Genomic DNA, 22449 nt, shown 5'->3' with positions numbered 1-22449 from the left:
TTCAGTCCTATTCGTCATTGCCGACCAAGTTTAAACTCAACCCGTCCCATTTGCCTGAGTTTGGCCCATACCCATCTAAACGTTTCCAATTCGTATACCTATCCAAACGTCTTTTAAATGTTGTACCTGTACCTGCAGCTATGATGTCCTTCAGATTCATTCCATATGCAAACCACCCTCTGTGTGAAAAGCCGCCCATTCAGTCCCTTTTAAAATCTTTCTCCTCTTACCCCCTCCCCTACGGGAAAGATCTTTGATATTCACCTTATCTATGCCTCTCATGATTTTATAAACCTCTGTAAAGATCACCTCTCAACCTGCTGTGCTCCAGTGAAAGAAGTCTCAGCCTATCCAACCTGTCCTTTTAACTCAAATCCCGCAGTCCTGGCAACATCCTGTAAATCTTTTGTGAACCCACTCCAATATAATAATATCCTTCCTACAGCAGGGTGACTGTATCTGTACACAGTACTCCGAAAGTGGCCTCACTAGTCAGTGTCCTGTTCAATACCAACACGACATTGCAACTCCTATACTCAATGATCGGAGAAGGAAGGAACATGTGCTAAATGCTTCCTTAACTATCCCTCTACCTGTGACACAACTTTCAAAGAATGATGTACCTGAACCCCTGAATCTCGCTGTTCAACAACACTACTCACTAACTGTACCCCTGCCTTTATTCATCTTACCAAAATGGAATACCTCATACTTATCCAAATTAATCACCGTCTGCCACTCCTCAGCCCTTTTGCCCAATTAGCCAAGATCCCCCTGTAATCTTTGATAAATTTCTTCACTGTCCACCAAATCACCAATCTTGGTGTCATCCACAAACTTACTAACCATGCTTCCTCAATCAAATTGTTTATATAATTGACAAACAGCAGTAAACCTAGCACTACATGTATGTGAGGAATCAGAGAATGATCAGAGAGAGAGAGTAGGGCCGATCAGGGATAGTGGAGGGAACTTGTGCCTGGAGTCTGAGGAGGTAGGGGAGGCCCTAACCGAGCTTTCTGCTTCAGTATTCACAAGAGAGAGGGATGTTGTTGATAGTGAGAACACAGTGGACCAGGTTAATAGGCTTGAACAGATTGATATTAAGGATGTGGATGTGCTGGAAATTCTGGGAAGTATCAGAATCCCCAGGGTTGAACCAGATATATCCAAGGTGACTACAGGAAGCGAGGAATGAGACTGCTGCATGTCTGGCAATGATCTTCGCATCCTCACTCTCCACGGAAATAATACCAGCTGATTGAAGGGAGGCGAATGTTGTTATTCTGTTCAAGAAAGGAGTAGGGAAATTCCTGGGAATTACAGACGAATCAGTCTTACGTAACTGATAAGCAAAGTACTGGAAAGGATTCTGAGAGATAGGATTTATGATTACTTGGAAAAACCTAGTTTGAATAAAGATAGCATGGCTTTGTGAAGGACAGGACATGCCTCACGAGCCTTATTGAGGTCTTTGAGGATGTGACAAGATAAGTTGATGAAGGTCGAGCAGTGGATACGGATTTCAGTAAGGCATTTGATAAGGTTCCCCACGGTCGGCTCATTCAGAAAGGTAGGGGGTATGGGATACAGGGAAATGTGGCTGTCTGGATACAGAGTTGGCTGGCTGAAAGAAGACAGCGAGTGGTAGTGGGTGGAAAGTATTCTGCCTGGCAATCGGTGACCATGGTGTCCCACAGGGATCTGGTCTTGAGTCTCTGCTCTTTGTAGTTTTTATAAATGACTTGGATGAAGAAATGGAAGGGTGGGTTAGTAAGTTTGCCGACGACACAAAGGTCGGTGATGTTGTAGATAGTGTCGAGGGCTGTTGCAGGCTACAACAAGACATTGACAGGATACAGAGCTGGGCTGAGAAGTGGCAGATGGAGTTCAACCTGGACAAATGTGAAGTGATTCATTTTGCAAGGTCGAATTTGAATGCTGAATACAGGGCTAAAGACAGGATTCTTGGCAGTGTGGAGGAACAGTGGGATCTTTGGTTCCACGTACATTGATCCCTCAACGTTGCCACCCAAGTTGATGGGGTTGTTAAGAGGGCATATGGTGTTTTGGCTTTCATTAACAGGGGGATTGAGTTTAAGAGCTGTGAGGTTTTGCTGCAGCTCTATAAAACCCTGGTGAGACCACACTTGGAATATTGTGTCCAGTTCTGGTTTCCTCTTTAAAGGAAGGATGTAGATGCTTTTGAGAGAGTGCAGAGATTTACCAGGATGCTGCCTGGTTTGGAGGGCTTGTCTTATGAAGAGATGTTGAGTGAGCTTGGGCTTTTCACACTGGAGAGAAGAAGGAAGAGATGACTTGGTAGAGGTGTACAAGGTATTGAGAGACTTGGATAGAGTAGGTAGCCAGAACTTTTCCCCAGGGCAGAAATGGCTGTCACGAGGGGTCAGAGTTTTAAGGCGATTGGGAAAAGGTATAGGGGAGATGTCAGAGGCAGGTTCTTTACACAGAGTGGTGGGTGCGTGGATTGCACTGCCAGTGGTGATAGTAGAGTCAGAGACATTAGGGACATTTAAATGACCACTGGATAAGCACATGGACAGCAGTAAATTGAGGGGTGCGTAGGTTAGGTTGATCTTAGATTGAGATAAATGTTTGGCACAACTTCGTGGGCCAAAGGGCCTGCACTATGCTGTTTTATATTCTACGTACTATAATCCCTATGGATCACCACTGATCCTAGGCCTTCAGTCCAAAAAACAACCCTGTACCACCACCCTCCATCTCCAATAATTTGAACGAGTTGAGTGAGTGGACACATGCATGGCAGAGGAAGCACTTTGGTAGCAAAAACAGGATGCCAGATTAATTCCTGAATGGCAGTAGATTGGGAAGCGAGGAGGGTGCAACGAGACCTGAGATAAGGTTTATAATCATCTCAAAAGGAGTAAGTTGATTAGGGATAGTCAACACAGTTTTGTTGATGGAGTTGTTAAGAAAGCATACAGTGTTTTTATTGGTTGAGTTTCGGAACTACGAGGTCATGCTGCAGCTGTTCAAAACTCTGGTGCAGTTGCACTTGGAGTATTGCGTACATTTCTGGTTGCCCCATTATAGGAAGGATGTGCAAGTGTTGGAAAGGGCTCAGAGGAGATTTATCAGGATGTTGCCCGGTATGGAGCGAAGGTCTAACGAGGAAAGGCTGAGGGACTTGAGGCTGTTTTTGGTAGAGAGAAGAAGGTTGAGAGGTGACTTAATTGAGACATATAAGCTAATCAGAGGGTTAGGTAGGGTGGATAGTGAGAGGATTTTTTCTCGGAAGGTGATGGATAGCACAAGGGGACATAGCTTTAAATTGAGGGATGATAGACATAGGACAGATGTCAGAGGTAGTTTCTCTACTTAGAGAGTAGTAAGGGCCTGGAGCGCCCTGCCTGCAATAGTAGTCAACTCGCCAATATTAAGGGCATTTAAATGGTCATTGAATAGACATATGGATGAAAATGGAATAGTGTAGGTTAGATGGGCTTCAGATTGGTGTCACAGGTCAGTGCAACATCGAGGGCCGAAGGGCCTGTACTGTAATGTTCTATGTTCTATGTAATACAGATGAGGCCCTGTGGCTCATTGGGTCTGGAATGCCATAAATACACTGCTCCCTGGACTAGTCCCACTTTCCCACATTAGGCCCATACCTTTGAATGTTATGACCTGTCAACTGCTCATCCAAGTACTTTTAACAGTTGTGAGATTTCTCGCCTCAGCTACCCTCCTAAGCAGTGCATTCCAGACTCCCACCACCCTCTGGGTGAAAACATTTTGCCTCATAAATCTCTAAATCTCCTGCCTTTCACTTGAAAATTATATCTCCTTGTTATTGATCAATCAACTCAGGGGAACAGCTGCTTTCTACTCACCCTGTCCATGCCCCTCATAAACGTAAATACCCCTGTCAGGTTTCCTCACAATCTTCTTTGCTCTAAAGAAACCAACCCAAGCTTATTCAGTCTCACTTCATCGCTGAATCGTTCCATCCCAGGCAACACCCTGGTAAATCTCCTCTGCACCCCCTCCAGTGCAATCATATCCTTCCTATCGTGAGGTGACCAGAAATGTACACAGTGATCCCTCTGTGGCCTAACCTAAGTTTTGTACAGCTCTAACATAACTTCCCTGCTCTTATAATCTGTCTTGATTGATAAAGGCAAGTGTTCCGTCTGCCTTTTTAGTCGATCCTGCTACCTTCAGAGGTCTGTGGACCAATACCCCAAGATCCCTCTGTTCCCCTAGTGTCTTGTTGAATACCCTTCATTGAATACTCTCTCCTGAGCGTGTCAGCTCAGATTTATCAGGGTTAAATTCCCGGATGCATTTATAAGTACCCTGCCCCTCTAATTCTTTCACACTATGACTAGGCCAGTTAATGTTACGGAAGTTAAAACCTCTGGCTTTGCTACCTCATTACTTTTACACTTCTCTGAAATTTGCTGAGGTATCTGCTCTTTCCTTGGGCTGTCAGAGGGCCTACAGTACACTCTGTGCAATGTGATTGCCCCCTTTCTGGTTTTTAAGTTCTATCCATATTGCTTGATTTGACGATCTTTCAAAGAGACTGTCCCTCCTAGCTGCTGTTAAGAGATTCCCTGATCCAAATTGTGACACCTGCTGTTTTATTTCCTTCCCTGTTTCACCTGATTACCCTATATCCTGGAATATTGAGCTGCCAAACCTACCAATCCCTTAACCAAAACTCAGTGCCAGCAATGACATCATACATTTTAATTTGTGCTCTGAACTCATCTGTCTTCTTCATCAGACTCTTGCATTAAATACCATCCAATCTTGCCAAACTCCCATGGGTATTAACTGGCCTGTAATGTTGATGCCTCCTTGACTCACTTGCTGCCACTCATCTCCCTCGCTGAACATTCTCTCTGGATCCCACCCCCTAGCAAGTAAGTTTAAACCCTCCCTAAAAGCACTAGCAAACCTCCCTACAAGAATGTTGGTTCAATTGGAACCCATCTGACTTGTACAGATCCCACAATCTCCAAATACAGTCCAAATATCCCAGAAATCTAAAGTTCTCCCTCCTGCACCATCTCTTCAGGCACACATTTATCTGGACTAACCTCCTTTTCTGATATTCACTCAAACATAGTAGAAGTAATCCAGAGATAACTTGGGAGGCACGGTGGCACAGTGGTTAGCACTGCTGCCTCACAGCACCAGAGACCTGGGTTCAATTCCCGACTCAGGTGACTGACTGTGTGGAGTTTGCACATTCTCCCCGTGTCTGCGTGGGTTTCCTCCGGGTGCTCCGGTTTCCTCCCACAGTCCAAAGATGTGCAGGTCAGGTGAATTGGCCATACTAAATTGCCCGTAGTGTTAGGTTAGGGGTATGCGTGGGTTGCGCTTTGGCGGGGCGGTGTGGACTTGTTGGGCCGAAGGGCCTGTTTCCACACTGTAAGTAATCTAATCTAATCTAATCTAATCTAATCATAACTACCCTTTGGCTTCTGTTCTTTAATCTACTTCCTAGCTTGATAAATTCTACTTTCAGGACCTCATCCCTTTTTTGACCAATGTAATTGGTACCATTATGGTAATGGTAATCTCTGATTGTTGTCCTACAACTATTCTGTGACATCTTTGACTCTAGCTCCAGGAGGGCACATACTATCTGGAGCTGCATTTGCAGCTGCAGAAACATCTGCCTGTTCCCCTTACAATTATATCTCCTCCCACTATAGTCCTGCTGTTCTTCTTCCTCCCCTCTTGTGCAGCAGACAAACCCATGGTGCCATGAAGTTGTCTCCCATTGCTTTCCCCTGCACGGTCACCTCCAACAACAGCATCCAGAATGGAATACCCATTAGAAAGGGGGCAGCCGCAGGAGACTCCTGTACTACTTGCTTTCCTCTATTGTGCCTGCTATTTGCCTATGCCTTTTCTGCCTATTCAATGTCAGGATCTGACAAGCCTGATTTTGCTCTGCTCAGTATTAACATTAGCTGGGATCATAACAAGTGTGACATTATGTTATGATCAATATTGCCTCAAAGTTTTGTTATGCTTAGTTCATTAATTTGCATTGCTTCTTGATCCATTGGCTCTCCTGATTTGCCTGTGCACATTGCAGTTTTCAAATGGCTGGGATAGAGATTAACGTGGGAAAGCCTGTTTTAGTTTGGTTCCCAAGCTCTAACAGGTCTTTAATGAACTTCTATTGACTTCTCTATCTTATTAGTCCCACAATGGAGCATGACAGATAGACTTGCCCCTACCTAGTTTCCCACACCCTCCAAACTGCCTGGACTATGTCTTGCTTCACAGGTGCTTGGATAGATTCCAGCTACTTGCTCTTCCTCTGCACAGGTAGCAGGGAGAGCACATGTCGACAGCACATTTCCCTCTACCATCCTTACTCTGCTCATAAGCAAGCCACCCTGTCTCCTTGAAGCACCTGGGTTTTGTTGTAAGGTGTGGCTGTGTTCTCTATCTAGAAATTCCCTCCGATCATTGTGTTCTCTATCTAGAAATTCCCTCAGATCATTGTGTTCTCTATCTAGAAATTCCCTCAGATCATTGTGTTCTCTATCTAGAAATTCCCTCAGATCATTGTGTTCTCTATCTAGAAATTCCCTCAGATCATTGCAATGAGACTGTTTCACACACAGCTTGGAGCAGATGGAGTGTCTCAGTGTGGAGCAGTCAAGGACAGTCTCATGATTCATAATTTCCTGGTTACTGATGCATGGTGAGGAGATCACCGTCTGTGAGGGTAGTGGAAATGGGGATTACCACTGATTTCAAATGGAAAATGGATCTGCATTCAAGAGAGGGCTGCTGGGTATCACAAGAAATGGGACTATCTGGATTGCTGTACTGAGAGTCTGCATGTACTTAATGAGTGAAATTACCGCCTGTGAAGTGTGGACTTTATGACTTTTACATTAAGAGATGAAAGGAGGGAAAAACCATGAGGTTAAGGGGAGTAAGATAGTGGATGGAATGGAGATGTTGGGTTTGTGGAATGAGTCAATGTGAACATTGGTTAGGATTTTCGAGCAGAAAGTGAGGACTGCAGATGCTGGAGATCAGAGCTGAAAATGTGTTGCTGGAAAAGCGCAGCAGGTCAGGCAGCATCCAAGGGCCCTGAAGAAGGGCTCATGCCCGAAACGTCGATTCTCCTGCTCCTTGGATGCTGCCTGACCTGCTGCGCTTTTCCAGCAACACATTTTCAGCATTGGTTAGGATTTCACTAGATATGTTTGTCCCCTGGCCAAAATGTAAAGTAGGGAATTCAATCATCGTGTGTGGGATCTTGCTGTGTACAAGTTGGTGCAGTGTTTCATTTATTCCAACTGTGACTACACTTCATTGGCGGTAAAGTGCATTGGACATCCTGACGTTGTGAGAGATGCTTGATAAATGTCGGGTCCTATTGTCAGTGAGTCCTGACATGTTAATGAAGGTGATATTGGTGTTGAACAGAGCAAGGCCAAGCTGCTCACTCACTTGTCTCTGTGGTCAGGTTTGCAGGTGGTTCTGAACTCGATCATCAAGGCCATGGTCCCTCTGCTTCACATTGCTCTGCTGGTCCTCTTCATGATCATCATCTATGCCATCATTGGGCTGGAGCTGTTCATGGGCAAAATGCACAAAACATGTTTTTATACTGGCACAGGTACCGTGTGGACAGCGTGACACACACACACACGCACATGTGCACATACATACACAGTGCGAAGACACACAGTGTGCAGGCGCAGTGCGAACATGCACACACAATCTAGACACAGTGTGAACACACACAGTGTAAACACACAGACACAGGGCAAATGTGTGCACATACTGTAGGCACACAGTATGAACACACATTCATGGACAGTGTGCACACATACATATACACACACAGACTGGGAGCACAAACACGTGGAGGGGTCTGAATGGTGGTTGGTCGATGGGGAGTGATGACAGTGGGTCAGTTGACCGGGGGAGAGATGATGGAGGGTCAGTTGATGGGGAGAGAGTGGATGGAGGGTCAGTCGATGGAGAGAGAGTGGATGGAGGGTCAGTCGATGGGGGGAGAGTGGATGGAGGGTCAGTCGATGGGGGGAGAGTGGAGGAGGGTCAGTCGATGGGGAGAGAGTGGATGAAGGGTCAGTCGATGGGGGGAGAGTGGATGAAGGGTCAGTTGATGGGGGGAGAGTGGATGGAGGGTCAGTCGATGGGGAGAGAGTGGATGAAGGGTCAGTCGATGGGGGGAGAAATGATGGAGGGTCAGTCGATGTGGAGAGTGGATGGAGGGTCAGTTGATGGGGAGAGAGTGGATGGAGGGTCAGTCGATGGGGAGAGAGTGGAGGGAGGGTCAGTCGATGTGGAGAGAGTGGATGGAGGGTCAGTCCATGGGGGAGAATGGATGGAGGGTCAGTCGATGAGAGTGGATGGAGGGTCAGTCGATGGGGGGAGAGTGGATGGAGGGTCAGTTGATGGGGAGAGTGGACGGAGGGTCAGTCGATGGGGGGAGAGTGGATGGAGGGTCAGTCGATGGGGAGAGTGGACGGAGGGTCAGTCGATGGGGGGAGAGTGGATGGAGGGTCAGTCGAAGGGGGAGAGAGTGGATGGAGGGTCAGTCGATGTGGAGAGTGGATAGAGGGTCAGTCGATGGGGGGAGAGTGGATGGAGGGTCAGTCGATGGCGAGAAATGATGGAGGGTCAGTCGATGTGGAGAGTGGATGGAGGGTCAGTCGATGGGGAGAGTGGATGGAGGGTCAGTCGATGGGGAGAGAGATGATGGAGGGTCATTCGATGGGGAGAGAGATGATGGAGGGTCAGTCGATGGGGAGAGAGATGATGGAGGGTCATTCGATGGGGGGAGAGTGGATGGAGGGTCAGTTGTTGGGGAGAGAGATGATGGAGGGTCAGTCGATGTGGAGAGTGGATGGAGGGTCAGTCGAAGGGGGAGAGAGTGGATGGAGGGTCAGTCGATGTGGAGAGTGGATGGAGGGTCAGTCGATGGGGAGAGTGGACGGAGGGTCAGTCGATGGGGAGAGAGTGGATGGAGGGTCAGTTGTTGGGGAGAGAGATGATGGAGGGTCAGTCGATGTGGAGAGTGGATGGAGGGTCAGTCGATGGAGAGAGTGGATGGAGGGTCAGTCGATGGGGGGGAGTGGGTGGAGGGTCAGTCGATGGGGAGAATTGATGGAGGGTCAGTCGATGGAGAGAGTGGATGGAGGGTCAGTCGATGGGGGGGAGTGGGTGGAGGGTCAGTCGATGGGGGGGAGTGGGTGGAGGGTCAGTTGATGGGGAGAATGGATGGAGGGTCAGTCGATGGAGAGAGTGAATGGAGGGTCAGTCGATGTGGTGGGAGGCAAAGGACGGTGGGTCATTCAGGTCTCTGGTTAGTGTTATTCTCTCATTGTTTCTGTTGTAATTGTCTGTTGCTATGGTCTTCCCAGTCTCTTATTCTGTCCTTCCCATTTCCCACTGTAACTCTGCTCCCTGCCCCCTCTCCCGCCCCACCTCACTTTCCTCATATCCTCTTCCTCTATCTTTTTCTCTTTATTTTGCAATTCATTTCTATGTCTCTGTTTCTGCTTGATCTACCTCTTGTTTTTTTTATTGTTTCTTACACTCGCCCCACGCTCCTCCTGTTCTTTGTTCCTTTAACTTCCCATCACCCTGCTCTCTGCACTTTCACCCTCTTTCTGTTATTACGTTGTGCGCTCTTCACCCACCACTCTCCCCCTATATCACCCTCTCACTCACTGCATCACTGTCACCCTCACTTCCCTCTCCTCCTATATCACCCTTTCTTTGTTCCCCCACCCTCTTACTCACCCACCTCCCCATCATTCTCCCGTTGACCCTATCCCGTCACTCTTGTATCCCACAATCGCCCCCATGATCTCACTCTCACCAACCCCCCTCGATTTCTCCTACACTCATTCCCCCTTTCCCATCCTTTTCTCCTCCCCTTCCCTCCCTCACTTCTCCCTTTCCCCATCACTGTCATCCTCATGCTCCTCCCTTCAACCTGCCCCTCACTCTTCGCTTCCCTCCCCCCATTTTCCCCTCCCTCACTCTCCGCCCCCACCTCCCTCTCTGCCCACACCTCACTCTCCCACCCCACCTCCCCCTCCCCATCACTCTCCCCGTCATACTCGCTCCACTCTCACCTCCATTTTCCCCTCACTCTCTCCCCACCTCACCCTCCCCCCCACCTCACTCTCTGCTCCCACCTCACTCTCCCCCTCACCTCCACCTCCCCCTCACCTCCCCCTCCCCCTCACCTCACTCTCACCCTCACTTCACTCTCCCCTCACCTCACTCTCCCCCCACCTCACTCTCCCCCCACCTCACTCTCCCCCCACCTCACTCTTGCCCCACCTCAATCTTCCCTCTCACCTCATCTTCCCCCTCACCTCACTCTTCCCCCACCTTACTCTCCCACCTCACCTCACTCTCCCCACCTCGTGCTCCCCACTCACTCTCCCCCCACTCACTGTCTGCACCTGCTCTCCCTCACTCTCATCCTCTTCAACACTTTACTCCCTCACTGTCATCCTCCTCTCACTTCGACCTTGACCTCACTCTTACCCACCCCGCCTCTGACCCTCCCCACCCTTCACATGCATCTTGTCATCACATTGTCCCTTCTCCTCACTCACTTCCTCCCATTAATCTCCCCCTCCCCTCACTCTCTCTCACTCATCCCATCATCACCACTCTGATTCTCCCCTTACTCTTCTCTGTCCCATCCCCTCAATCTCCCTGTCCCCTCCACATGTACCCTGCCCTCTCTCACCTGCTCTGCTCACACTCCCATTCCACTTGCTCTCCCCTTCTCTGTCACCCCTCACCCTCCTCTCCCCCTCCCTCATTCTTCACCCCCACTTTCATCCTCATTCTTCGTCCTCACACTTCTCATCCTTCTCATTCTCCCTCTTCCCGCTCCCTCACTCCCTTGTTCTTCTCCTCCCCATTATTCTCCCACTCCCTCCCCACACTCTGTCCTCCTACACCTCTCCCGCTCACCCTACCTCTACCACTCCCCCTCACTATCCCTGATGCCCCACCCTTCTCTTACCTTTCTGCCCCCCTGTTTATTGACACAGATATTATTGCTGATGTGTGGCCGGCCCCATGTGCCCATTCAGGACATGGTCGTCAATGCAACATCAATGGCACTGACTGCAGGTCAGGCTGGCCCGGGCCCAACACTGGCATCACTCACTTTGACAACTTTGGATTTGCCATGTTAACAGTCTACCAGTGTATCACCATGGAGGGCTGGACCAATGTGCTGTACTGGGTAAGGAGCAAGAGATGGGCAGTGTGCACATTCCACGTGATCCATTAATGTTGAATCTGAGGCTCCAACTAGCACCCTGACCCTCCGACACTCACCCCCTGACCCTCCAACACTCACCCACTGACCCTCCAACACTCACCCACTGACCCTCACACACTCACCCCCTGACCCTCACACACTCACTCCCTGACCCTCACACACTTACTCCCCGACCCTCCCACATTCACTCCCTGACCCTCCGACACTCACTCCCTGACCCTCCGACACTCACTCCCTGACCCTCACACACTCACTCCCCGACCCTCCCACATTCACTCCCTGACCCTCCGACACTCACTCCCTGACCCTCCCACACTCACTCCCTGACCCTCCCACACTCACTCCCTGACCCTCCCACACTCACTCCCTGACCCTCACACACTTACTCCCCGACCCTCCCACATTCACTCCCTGACCCTCCGACACTCACCCCCTGACCCTCCGACACTCACCCCCTGACCCTCACACACTCACTCCCTGACCCTCACACACTTACTCCCCGACCCTCCCACATTCACTCCCTGACCCTCTGACACTCACTCCCTGACCCTCCGACACTCACTCCCTGACCCTCACACACTCACTCCCCGACCCTCCCACATTCACTCCCTGACCCTCCGACACTCACTCCCTGACCCTCCCACACTCACTCCCTGACCCTCCCACACTCACTCCCTGACCCTCACACACTTACTCCCCGACCCTCCCACATTCACTCCCTGACCCTCCGACACTCACCCCCTGACCCTCCGACACTCACCCCCTGACCCTCACACACTCACTCCCTGACCCTCACACACTTACTCCCCGACCCTCCCACATTCACTCCCTGACCCTCTGACACTCACCCCCTGACCCTCACACACTCACTCCCTGACCCTCCCACACTCACTCCCCGACCCTCCCACACTCACTCCCCGACCCTCCCACACTCACTCCCCGACCCTCCCACACTCACTCCCCGATCCTCCGACACTCACTCCCTGACCCTCCGACACTCATTCCCTGACCCTCCCACACTCACTCCCCGACCCTCCCACACTCACTCCCCGACCCTCCCACACTCACTCCCCGACCCTCCCACACTCACACCCTGACCCTCCCGCACTCACCCCCTGACCCTCCCACACTCAATCCCTGACCCTCCCACACTCACTCCCCGACCCTCCCACACTCACCCCCTGACCCTCCCACATTCACTCCCTGACCCTCCCAAACTCACTCCCTGACCCTCCCACACTCACCCCCTGACCCTCCCACACTCACCCCCTGACCCTCCCACACTCACTCCCTGACCCTCCCACACTCACCCCCTGACCCACCCACACTCACCCCCTGACCCTCCCACACTCACTCCCTGACCCTCCCACCCTCAACCCCTGACCCTCCCACACTCACTCCCTGACCCTCCCACACTCACTTCCTGACCCCCACACTCACTCCCTGACCCTCCCACACTCACTCCCTGACCCTCACACACTCACTCCTCGACCCTCCCACACTCACCCCCTGACCCTCCCACACTCACCCCCTGACCCTCCCACACTCACCCCCTGACCCTCCCACACTCACTCCCTGACCCTCCCACACTCACCCCCTGACCCACCCACACTCACCCCCTGACCCTGCCACACTCACTCCCTGACCCTCCCACACTCAACCCCTGACCCTCCCACACTCACTCCCTGACCCTCCCACACTCACTTCCTGACCCCCACACTCATTCCCTGACCCTCCCACACTCACTCCCTGACCCTCACACACTCACTCCTCGACCCTCCCACACTCACTCCCTGACCCTCCCACACGCACCCCCTGACCCTCCCGCACTCACTCCCTGACCCTCACGCATTCACTCTCCGACTCCCACACACTCACTCTCCGACCCTCACACCCTCACTCCCTGACCCTCACACACTCACTCCCCGACCCCCCCACACTCACTCCCCGACCCCCACACTCACTCCCTGACCCTCACACACTCACTCCCAGACCCTCACACACTCACTCCCTGACCCTCACACACTCATTGCCCGACTCTCACACACTCACTCCTCGACCCCCACACACTCACTCCCTGACCCTCACACACTCACTCCCCCACCCTCACACGCACTCCACGACCCTCCCACACTCACTCCCGGACCCTCGCACACGCACTCCCCAACCCCCACACACTCACTCCTTGACCCTCACACACTCAGTCCCTGACCAACACACTCACCTCCAGACTCCACACACTCTCACTCCCTGACCCTCACACACTCACTCCCTGACCCTCACACACTCACTCCCCGACCCCCACACTCACTCCCTGACCCTCACACTCACCTCCAGACTCCACACACTCTCACTCCCTGACCCTCACACACTCACCCCCTGACCCACCCACACTCACCCCCTGACCCTGCCACACTCACTCCCTGACCCTCCCACACTCAACCCCTGACCCTCCCACACTCACTCCCTGACCCTCCCACACTCACTTCCTGACCCCCACACTCATTCCCTGACCCTCCCACACTCACTCCCTGACCCTCACACACTCACTCCTCGACCCTCCCACACTCACTCCCTGACCCTCCCACACGCACCCCCTGACCCTCCCGCACTCACTCCCTGACCCTCACGCATTCACTCTCCGACTCCCACACACTCACTCTCCGACCCTCACACCCTCACTCCCTGACCCTCACACACTCACTCCCCGACCCCCCCACACTCACTCCCCGACCCCCACACTCACTCCCTGACCCTCACACACTCACTCCCAGACCCTCCCACACTCTCTCCCTAACCCTCACACTCTCACTCCCAGACTCCACACACTCACTCCCGGACCCTCGCACACGCACTCCCCAACCCCCACACACTCACTCCTTGACCCTCACACACTCACTCCCTGACCCACACACTCACCTCCAGACTCCACACACTCTCACTCCCTGACCCTCACACACACACTCCCTGACCCTCACACACTCTCTCCCTAACCCTCACACTCTCACTCCCAGACTCCACACACTCACTCCCGGACCCTCGCACACGCACTCCCCAACCCCCACACACTCACTCCTTGACCCTCACACACTCACTCCCTGACCCACACACTCACCTCCAGACTCCACACACTCTCACTCCCTGACCCTCACACACTCACTCCCCGACTCCCACACTCACTCCCTGATCCTCACACTCACTCCCCGACCCTCCCACACTCACTCCCCGACCCTCCCACACTCACTCCCCGACCCTCCCGCACTCACACCCTGACCCTCCCGCACTCACCCCCTGACCCTCCCACACTCAATCCCTGACCCTCCCACACTCACTCCCCGACCCTCCCACACTCACCCCCTGACCCTCCCACATTCACTCCCTGACCCTCCCAAACTCACTCCCTGACCCTCCCACACTCACCCCCTGACCCTCCCACACTCACCCCCTGACCCTCCCACACTCACTCCCTGACCCTCCCACACTCACCCCCTGACCCACCCACACTCACCCCCTGACCCTCCCACACTCACTCCCTGACCCTCCCACCCTCAACCCCTGACCCTCCCACACTCACTCCCTGACCCTCCCACACTCACTTCCTGACCCCCACACTCACTCCCTGACCCTCCCACACTCACTCCCTGACCCTCACACACTCACTCCTCGACCCTCCCACACTCACCCCCTGACCCTCCCACACTCACCCCCTGACCCTCCCACACTCACTCCCTGACCCTCCCACACTCACCCCCTGACCCACCCACACTCACCCCCTGACCCTGCCACACTCACTCCCTGACCCTCCCACACTCAACCCCTGACCCTCCCACACTCACTCCCTGACCCTCCCACACTCACTTCCTGACCCCCACACTCATTCCCTGACCCTCCCACACTCACTCCCTGACCCTCACACACTCACTCCTCGACCCTCCCACACTCACTCCCTGACCCTCCCACACGCACCCCCTGACCCTCCCGCACTCACTCCCTGACCCTCACGCATTCACTCTCCGACTCCCACACACTCACTCTCCGACCCTCACACCCTCACTCCCTGACCCTCACACACTCACTCCCCGACCCCCCCACACTCACTCCCCGACCCCCACACTCACTCCCTGACCCTCACACACTCACTCCCAGACCCTCACACACTCACTCCCTGACCCTCACACACTCATTGCCCGACTCTCACACACTCACTCCTCGACCCCCACACACTCACTCCCTGACCCTCACACACTCACTCCCCCACCCTCACACGCACTCCACGACCCTCCCACACTCACTCCCGGACCCTCGCACACGCACTCCCCAACCCCCACACACTCACTCCTTGACCCTCACACACTCAGTCCCTGACCAACACACTCACCTCCAGACTCCACACACTCTCACTCCCTGACCCTCACACACTCACTCCCTGACCCTCACACACTCACTCCCCGACCCCCACACTCACTCCCTGACCCTCACACTCACCTCCAGACTCCACACACTCTCACTCCCTGACCCTCACACACACACTCCCTGACCCTCACACACTCTCTCCCTAACCCTCACACTCTCACTCCCAGACTCCACACACTCACTCCCGGACCCTCGCACACGCACTCCCCAACCCCCACACACTCACTCCTTGACCCTCACACACTCACTCCCTGACCCACACACTCACCTCCAGACTCCACACACTCTCACTCCCTGACCCTCACACACTCACTCCCCGACTCCCACACTCACTCCCTGATCCTCACACTCAGACCCTGACCCCCACACTCACTCCCTGATCCTCACATACTCACTCCCCGACCTCCACACTCACTCCCTGACCCCCACACACTCACTCCCTGACCCCCACACGCACTCCCTGACCCCCACACTCACTCCCTGACCCCCACACACTCACTCCCTGACCCCCACACTCACTCTCTGACCCCCACACTCACTCCCTAACCCTCACACACTCACTCCCCGACCCCCACACTCACACCCTGACCCTCACACACCCACTTCCTGACCCTCACACACTCACTCCCTAACCCTCACACACGTACTCCCTGACCCTCACACACTCACTCCCCGACCTCCACACTCACTCCCTGACCCTCACACACTCACTCCCCGACCTCCACACTCACTCCCTGACCCTCACACACTCACTCCCCGACCCTCACACACTCACTCCCCGACCCCCACACTCACACCCTGACCCTCACACACTCACTCCCTGACCCTCACAATCTTACTCCCTGACCCTCACACACTCACTCCCTGACCCTCACACACTCACTCCCCGACCCCCACACTCACTCCCCGAACCCCACACTCACTCCCGGACCCTCACACACTCACTCCCCGAACCCCACACTCACTCCCTGACCCTCACACACTCACTCCCCGACCTCCACACTCACTCCCTGACCCTCACACACTCACTCCCCGACCCTCACACACTCACTCCCCGACCCTCACACACTCATCCCCGACTCCCACACACTCACTCCCTGACTCCCACACACTCATTCCCCGACCCCCACACTCACTCCCTGACCCTCCCACACTCACTCCCTGACCCTCACACACTCACTCCCTGACCCTCACACACTCACTCCCCGACCCTCACACACTCATCCCCGACTCCCACACACTCACTCCCTGACTCCCACACACTCACTCCCCGACCTCCACACTCACTCCCTGACCCTCCCACACTCACTCCCCGACCCTCACACTCACTCCCCGACCCCCACACTCACTCCCTGACCCTCACACACTCACTCCCCGACTCCCACACTCACTCCCCGACCTCCACACTCACTCCCTGACCCTCCCACACTCACCCCCTGACCCTCCCACACTCACTCCCTGACCCTCCCACACTCACACCCTGACCCCCACACTCACTCCCTGACCCTCACACACTCGCTCCCTGACCCTCACACACTCACTCCCTGACCCCCACACTCACTCCCTGACCCTCACACACTCGCTCCCTAACCCTCACAGACTCACTCCCTGACCCCCACACTCACTCCCTGACCCTCACACACTCGCTCCCTAACCCTCACAGACTCACTCCCTGACCCCCACACTCACTCCCCGACTCCCACACACTTACTCCCCGACCCCCACACACTCACACCCTGATCCTCACACACTCACTCCCTGACCCCCACACTCACTCCCTGACCCCCACACTCACTCCCTGACCCTCACACACTCATTCCCCGAGTCTCACACACTCACTCCCTGACCCTCACACACTCATTCCCCGAGTCTCACACACTTACTCCCTGACCCCCACACTCACTCCATGACCCCCACACTCACTCCCTGATCCTCACACACTCACTCCCTGACCCCCACACACTCACTCCCCGACCCCCACACACTCACTCCCTGACCCTCACACTCACTCCGCGACTCCCACACACTCATTCCCTAACCCTCACACACTCACTCCCCGACCCCCACACTCACTCCCTGACCCTCACACTCACTCCGCGACTCCCACACACTCATTCCCTAACCCTCACACACTCACTCCCCGACCCCCACACACTCACTCCCTGACCGCCACACTCACTCCCTGACCCCCACACTCACTCCCTGACCCCCACACTCACTCCCTGATCCTCACACACTCACTCCCTGACCCTCACACACTCACTCCCTGACCCTCACACTCACTCCGCGACTCCCACACACTCATTCCCTAACCCTCACACACTCACTCCCCGACCCCCACACTCACTCCCTGACCCTCACACTCACTCCGCGACTCCCACACACTCATTCCCTAACCCTCACACACTCACTCCCCGACCCCCACACTCACTCCCTGACCCTCACACACTCACTCCCTGACCCTCACACACTCACTCCCCGACCTCCACACTCACTCCCTGACCCTCACACACTCACTCCCTGACCCTCACACATTCACTCCCCGACCCTCACACACTCACTCCCTGACCCTCACACACTCACTCCCTGACCCACACACTCACTCCCTGACCCTCACACACTCACTCCCCAACCCTCACACTCACTCCGCGACTCCCACACACTCACTCCCTAACCCTCACACACTCACTCCCCGACCTCCACAATCACTCCCTGACCCTCACACACTCACTCCCTGACCCCCACACTCACTCCCTGACCCTCACACACTCACTCCCTAACCCTCACACACTCACTCCCCGACCTCCACACTCACTCCCTGACCCTCACACACTCACTCCCTGACCCTCACACACTCACTCCCTAACCCTCACACACGTACTCCCTGACCCTCACACACTCACTCCCTGACCCTCACACACTCACTCCCTGACCCTCACACTCTCACTCCCTGACCCTCACACACTCACTCCCCGACCCTCACACACTCACTCCCCGACCCTCACACACTCATTCCCCGACCCTCACACATGCACTCCCCGACTCCCACACACTCACTCCCCAGCCCCCACACTCACACTCTGACCCTCACACACTCACTCCCTGACCCCCACACTCACTCCCTGACCCTCACAATCTCACTCCCCGACCCTCACACACTCACTGCCTGACCCTCACACACTCACTCCCTGACCCTCACACACGGCTCACTCCCCGACCCTCACACACTCACTCCCCGACCCTCACACACTCACTCCCTGACCCTCACATACTCACTCCCCGACCTCCACACTCACTCCCTGACCCTCACACACTCACTCCCTGCAAAATATTTGTTTAGTATCTCTCCCACCTCCTGGGGTTCAACACAAAGACAGTTCCCTTAATCTTTAAGGGGCTCTACCCTCTCTGTAGTTACCTTCTTGCCCTTAATGTATTTGTAGGATCTCTTTGGATTATTCTGAATCTTATCCAGCAATGTTATCTCAAATCCCCTCTTTGCCTTCCTGATTTCTTTCTTAAGAATGGCCCTATACTGTTTATATTGATTAAGAAATTCAATTGAACCAAGTTGCCTATATTTAAAATAAGATTCTTTTTTATTCTCGATTATCTTTATTTGTCCATTGTTCCTTAATCTTACCGGCCTTACCGTTCACTCAGACAGGAACATAATGCCTCTGAACTTTTGTCATCATGCTCCTGAAAGCCTCCCATTTGTCAGACGTCCCTTGACCTGCGAAGAGTCTACTCCAAACAACTTTTGAACTTTCTTGTCTCAAACCATTGAAATTCCGCATTCTCCAATTAAGAACTTTAATTTTTATGGATGGCTTATCCCTTTCCATAACCATTTTGAAACTAATAGAATTATGATGGCAAAACCCAAAGTGCTCCCCCACTTTTCCTTCAGTCACCTGCCCTGCCTTATTGCCCAAAAGAAGATCTAGTTTTGCTCCTTCTTTAGTAGAAGCATCCACATTATTGATAAAAAAAACTTTTCTTGAACACCATTTGACAGATTCTTTACCATCCAGACCTCTAACACTATGGTAGCTTCAATCAATGTTTGGAAAATTAAAATCCCCAATTATAAAACCTTAATATCCTTACATATATCTGAGCTCTCCCAACATATTTGTTTCTCAATTTCCCACTGTTGGAGGGGCTGACAGTAGAATCCCATCAAGGTGATCTTTCACTTTTTGTTTTTAATGTCTACCCATATATTTTCATTGGATGATTTTTCAGAAGTATCTCTTTAAGGTTTATTTCTGAACACTATTTAAACATTTTGCATTTGGAGCCTCTTGTCCATTTGACTGACTCTGTCTGTGAACAATAACCACATTCACAGCATGACCTGACTCTGAGCAATGTGACTCTCTGCTGGAACAGAGCGTTCTAATTCCTGATCTGTTCCTGATTCTTGTTCATCTCCGCGTCTCTGACACCAGTTCAACAATTCTAAGCTTGACGTACACCAGATATAGATTTATTAAGATAATTAATGTAGCTTGTCCAGGGTCACATGGCCTTCCACAAATTCTCTCCTTGTTACAATTATATCACAGCAATGTCATCCCCATCTAATTTTGTTTTAGTTTTAGTCAGCATGGAAACAGACTTTTCAGTACAACTAGTCCACGTTAACCATGTTCCCACTCTAAACTAGTCTCCTCTGCCTGCGTTTGGTCCACATCCCTCCAAACATTTCCTATTCGCGTAATTATCCAAATGTCTTTTAAACTTTGTAACTGTGCCTGCATCCACCACTTCCTCAGGCATTCTGCGCACTAACCACTATCTATGTTAAAGAAAAAGTTGCCCCTCATGTCCTTTTTAAATCTTTCTCCTTTAACCTTAAGAATATGCCCACTAGTTTTGAAATCCCCCACCTTAAAGAAAACACCTTTGCTAGTCACCTTAACTATACCCCTCACAATTTAGTTAAATAATTAGAGTGTGAATTTATCACCATTACACTTTTCTTTACAATTAAACTAGTATTTCATCTTGTTCAGCTTATTGGTAAGTTACGTTTCATTGTGATGTCACTTCATGAGATATTTTCTTTCAATGATGTTGAACTTGTCCTGCTGCTACTTTTTAAAAAATCCCTAAGGTTACTTTCTTGATTCTCCTCGTTTTCATCCCATCCATAGCTGCTAACTTTTGGACCTCCAACCCAATCACTGGATAAACTAAGCATTCAGCAGACCAATCACCAATTGCTTCCAGTTCACCAACCCATCCACCCGCTAACCATGGATTCATTAGACTAAGCATCAATTAACTATTGTTTCACCAACCTGTCACCAGCTACCTACAGGTTCACCACCGATTTAACTACTGCTTAATATGTGGATGTACCTATGAGAGAAGGTGCAAAACTTGACCTATTCTCGGGAAATAAGGCAGAACAGGTGACTGAGATGTCAATGGGGGAAGCACTTTGGGGTCAGCGACCATAATTCTATTAGATTTAAAATAATGATGGAAAAGGATAGACAAGATCTAAAAGTTGAAGTTCGAAATTGTAGAAAGCCCAATTTTGATGGTATTAGGCAAGAACTTTCAAAAGCTGATTGGAGGCAGATGTTCACAGGTAAAGGGATGGCTGGAAAATGGGAAGCCTTCAGAAATGTAATAATGAGAGTCCAGAGAAAGTATGAGGGTGTTAAAGTGAAAGGAAAGGCTGGTAGGTGTAGGGAATGCTGGATGACTAAAGAAATTGAGGGTTTGGTTAAGGAAAAGAAGGAAGCATGTGTCAGATATGGATAAGATAGATCAAGTGAATCCTCAGAAGTGTATAAAGGCAGTAGGAGTATACTTGAGAGGGAAATCAGAAGAGCAAAAAGAGGATATGAGATAGATTTGACAAACAGAGTTAACATGAATCCAAAGGGTTTTTATAAATACATTAAGGACAGAAGGGTAATTTGGGAGAGAATAGGGCCCCTCAAAGATCAGCAAGGCTGCTTTTGTGTGGAGCCGCAGGAGATGGGGCAGATACTAACTGAGTATTTTGCATCAGTATTTATTGTGGAAAAGGATATGGAAGATATAGAATGTAGGAAAATAGATGGTGACATCTTGAAAAATGTCCATATTACAGAGGAGGAAGTGCTGGATGTCTTGAAATGCATAAAAGTGAATAAATCCCCAGGACCTGTTCAGGTGTACCCTAGAACTCTGTGGGAAGCTAGAAAAGCGATTGCTGGGTCCGTTGCTGAGATATTTGTATCATCGATAGTCACGAGAGAGGTGACGGAAAACTGGAGATTGGCTAACATGGTGCCACTGTTTAAGAAGGGTTGTAAGGACAAGCCAGGGAACCATAGTTAGTGGGCGGCACGGTGGCACAGTGGTTAGCACTGCTGCCTCACAGCGCCAGAGACCCGGGTTCAATTCCCGCCTCAGGCGACTGACTGTGTGGAGTTTGCACGTTCTCCCCGTGTCTGCGTGGGTTTCCTCCGGGTGCTCCGGTTTCCTCCCACAGTCGAAAGATGTGCAGGTCAGGTGAATTGGCCATACTAAACTGCCCGTAGTGTTAGGTAAGGGGTAAATGTAGGGGTATGGGTGGGTTGCGCTTCGGCGGGGCGGTGTGGACTTGTTGGGCCGAAGGGCCTGTTTCCACACTGTAAGTAATCTAATCTAATCTAATCTAATCTAATCATAGACCAGTGAGCCTGATGTCGGGCAAGTTGTTGGAG

General features: G+C 52.0%; 1 protein-coding gene across 3 annotated transcripts in view; it reads left to right on the top strand.

Moving 5' to 3' along the window:
• Positions 1-22449, top strand: part of LOC122562953 (voltage-dependent L-type calcium channel subunit alpha-1S-like) — a 235396-nt gene that overhangs the window by 24679 nt on the left and 188268 nt on the right. For all 3 annotated transcript variants that reach the window (XM_087973777.1, XM_087973778.1, XM_087973779.1), the window contains 2 exons: positions 7499-7651; positions 11085-11281. In XM_087973777.1, coding sequence (XP_087829903.1) covers positions 7499-7651; positions 11085-11281 — 350 coding nt within the window. The remainder of the gene's footprint in view (positions 1-7498; positions 7652-11084; positions 11282-22449) is intronic.

Source organism: Chiloscyllium plagiosum, unplaced genomic scaffold, assembly GCF_037043375.1.
Source record: "Chiloscyllium plagiosum isolate Xiang-an unplaced genomic scaffold, Cpla_swu_hap1 HiC_scaffold_26, whole genome shotgun sequence".
NCBI lineage: Eukaryota > Metazoa > Chordata > Chondrichthyes > Orectolobiformes > Hemiscylliidae > Chiloscyllium > Chiloscyllium plagiosum.
This window is presented reverse-complemented; position numbering and strand designations above follow the sequence as displayed.